At 66.3% G+C, this 789-nt stretch overlaps 1 protein-coding gene across 1 annotated transcript; it reads left to right on the top strand.

The window, feature by feature from the left end:
• Positions 1 to 35: 35 nt before the first annotated feature.
• LOC104289436 (retinoic acid receptor alpha) lies at positions 36 to 759 on the top strand (the record flags this gene model as incomplete). Its single annotated transcript, XM_009888371.1, has 3 exons — positions 36 to 194; positions 280 to 456; positions 538 to 759. Coding segments are annotated over 3 exons (558 nt in total), but the record flags the coding sequence as incomplete, so codon positions are not given.
• Between the last annotated feature and the right edge of the window lie 30 nt (positions 760 to 789).

The raw sequence follows: 789 nt of genomic DNA, 5'->3' as shown, positions 1-789 counted from the left end.
GGTGGGGTGACGCTGACCCTTCTGTCCCCACAGCCGTTCGCAATGACCGGAACAAGAAGAAGAAGGATGTGCCCAAACCGGAGTGCTCGGAGAGCTACATCATTACGCCCGAGGTGGAGGAGCTCATCGAGAAGGTGCGCAAAGCCCACCAGGAGACCTTCCCCGCCCTCTGCCAGCTCGGCAAATACACTACGGTGAGTGTCGGGGGGTCCCGGGGGGGACTGGGGGTACCGGCCGCCCCCCCCCTGCCGGGTCCCCACCCCCCACCTCCCGCTGCAGAACAACAGCTCGGAGCAGCGGGTCTCTCTGGACATCGACCTGTGGGACAAGTTCAGCGAGTTGTCCACCAAGTGCATCATCAAGACGGTGGAGTTTGCCAAGCAGCTCCCCGGCTTCACCACGCTCACCATCGCCGACCAGATCACCCTCCTCAAAGCCGCCTGCCTCGACATCCTGGTGAGAGCGGGGACTGGGACGGGGACAGGGACGGGGAGGGGACACCAGGCTGAGTCCCCCCCCCGTCCTTGCACCCCCCAGATGCTGCGGATCTGCACGCGGTACACGCCGGAGCAGGACACCATGACCTTCTCGGACGGACTGACGCCGAACCGCACGCAGATGCACAACGCCGGCTTCGGGCCCCTCACCGACCTGGTCTTCGCCTTCGCCGGTCAACTGCTGCCCCTCCAGATGGACGACACCGAGACGGGGCTGCTCAGCGCCATCTGCCTCATCTGCGGAGGTGGGGGACACGCGGGGAGACGGGGGGGACACGGGGACCTCTGGGCC

The sequence above is a fragment of the Charadrius vociferus genome, unplaced genomic scaffold (genome assembly GCF_000708025.1).
Source record: "Charadrius vociferus isolate BGI_N301 unplaced genomic scaffold, ASM70802v2 scaffold3517, whole genome shotgun sequence".
NCBI classification, from domain to species: domain Eukaryota; kingdom Metazoa; phylum Chordata; class Aves; order Charadriiformes; family Charadriidae; genus Charadrius; species Charadrius vociferus.
The sequence above is the reverse complement of the archived record's forward strand: the minus strand, read 5'-3'. Positions and strand labels throughout refer to the sequence as shown.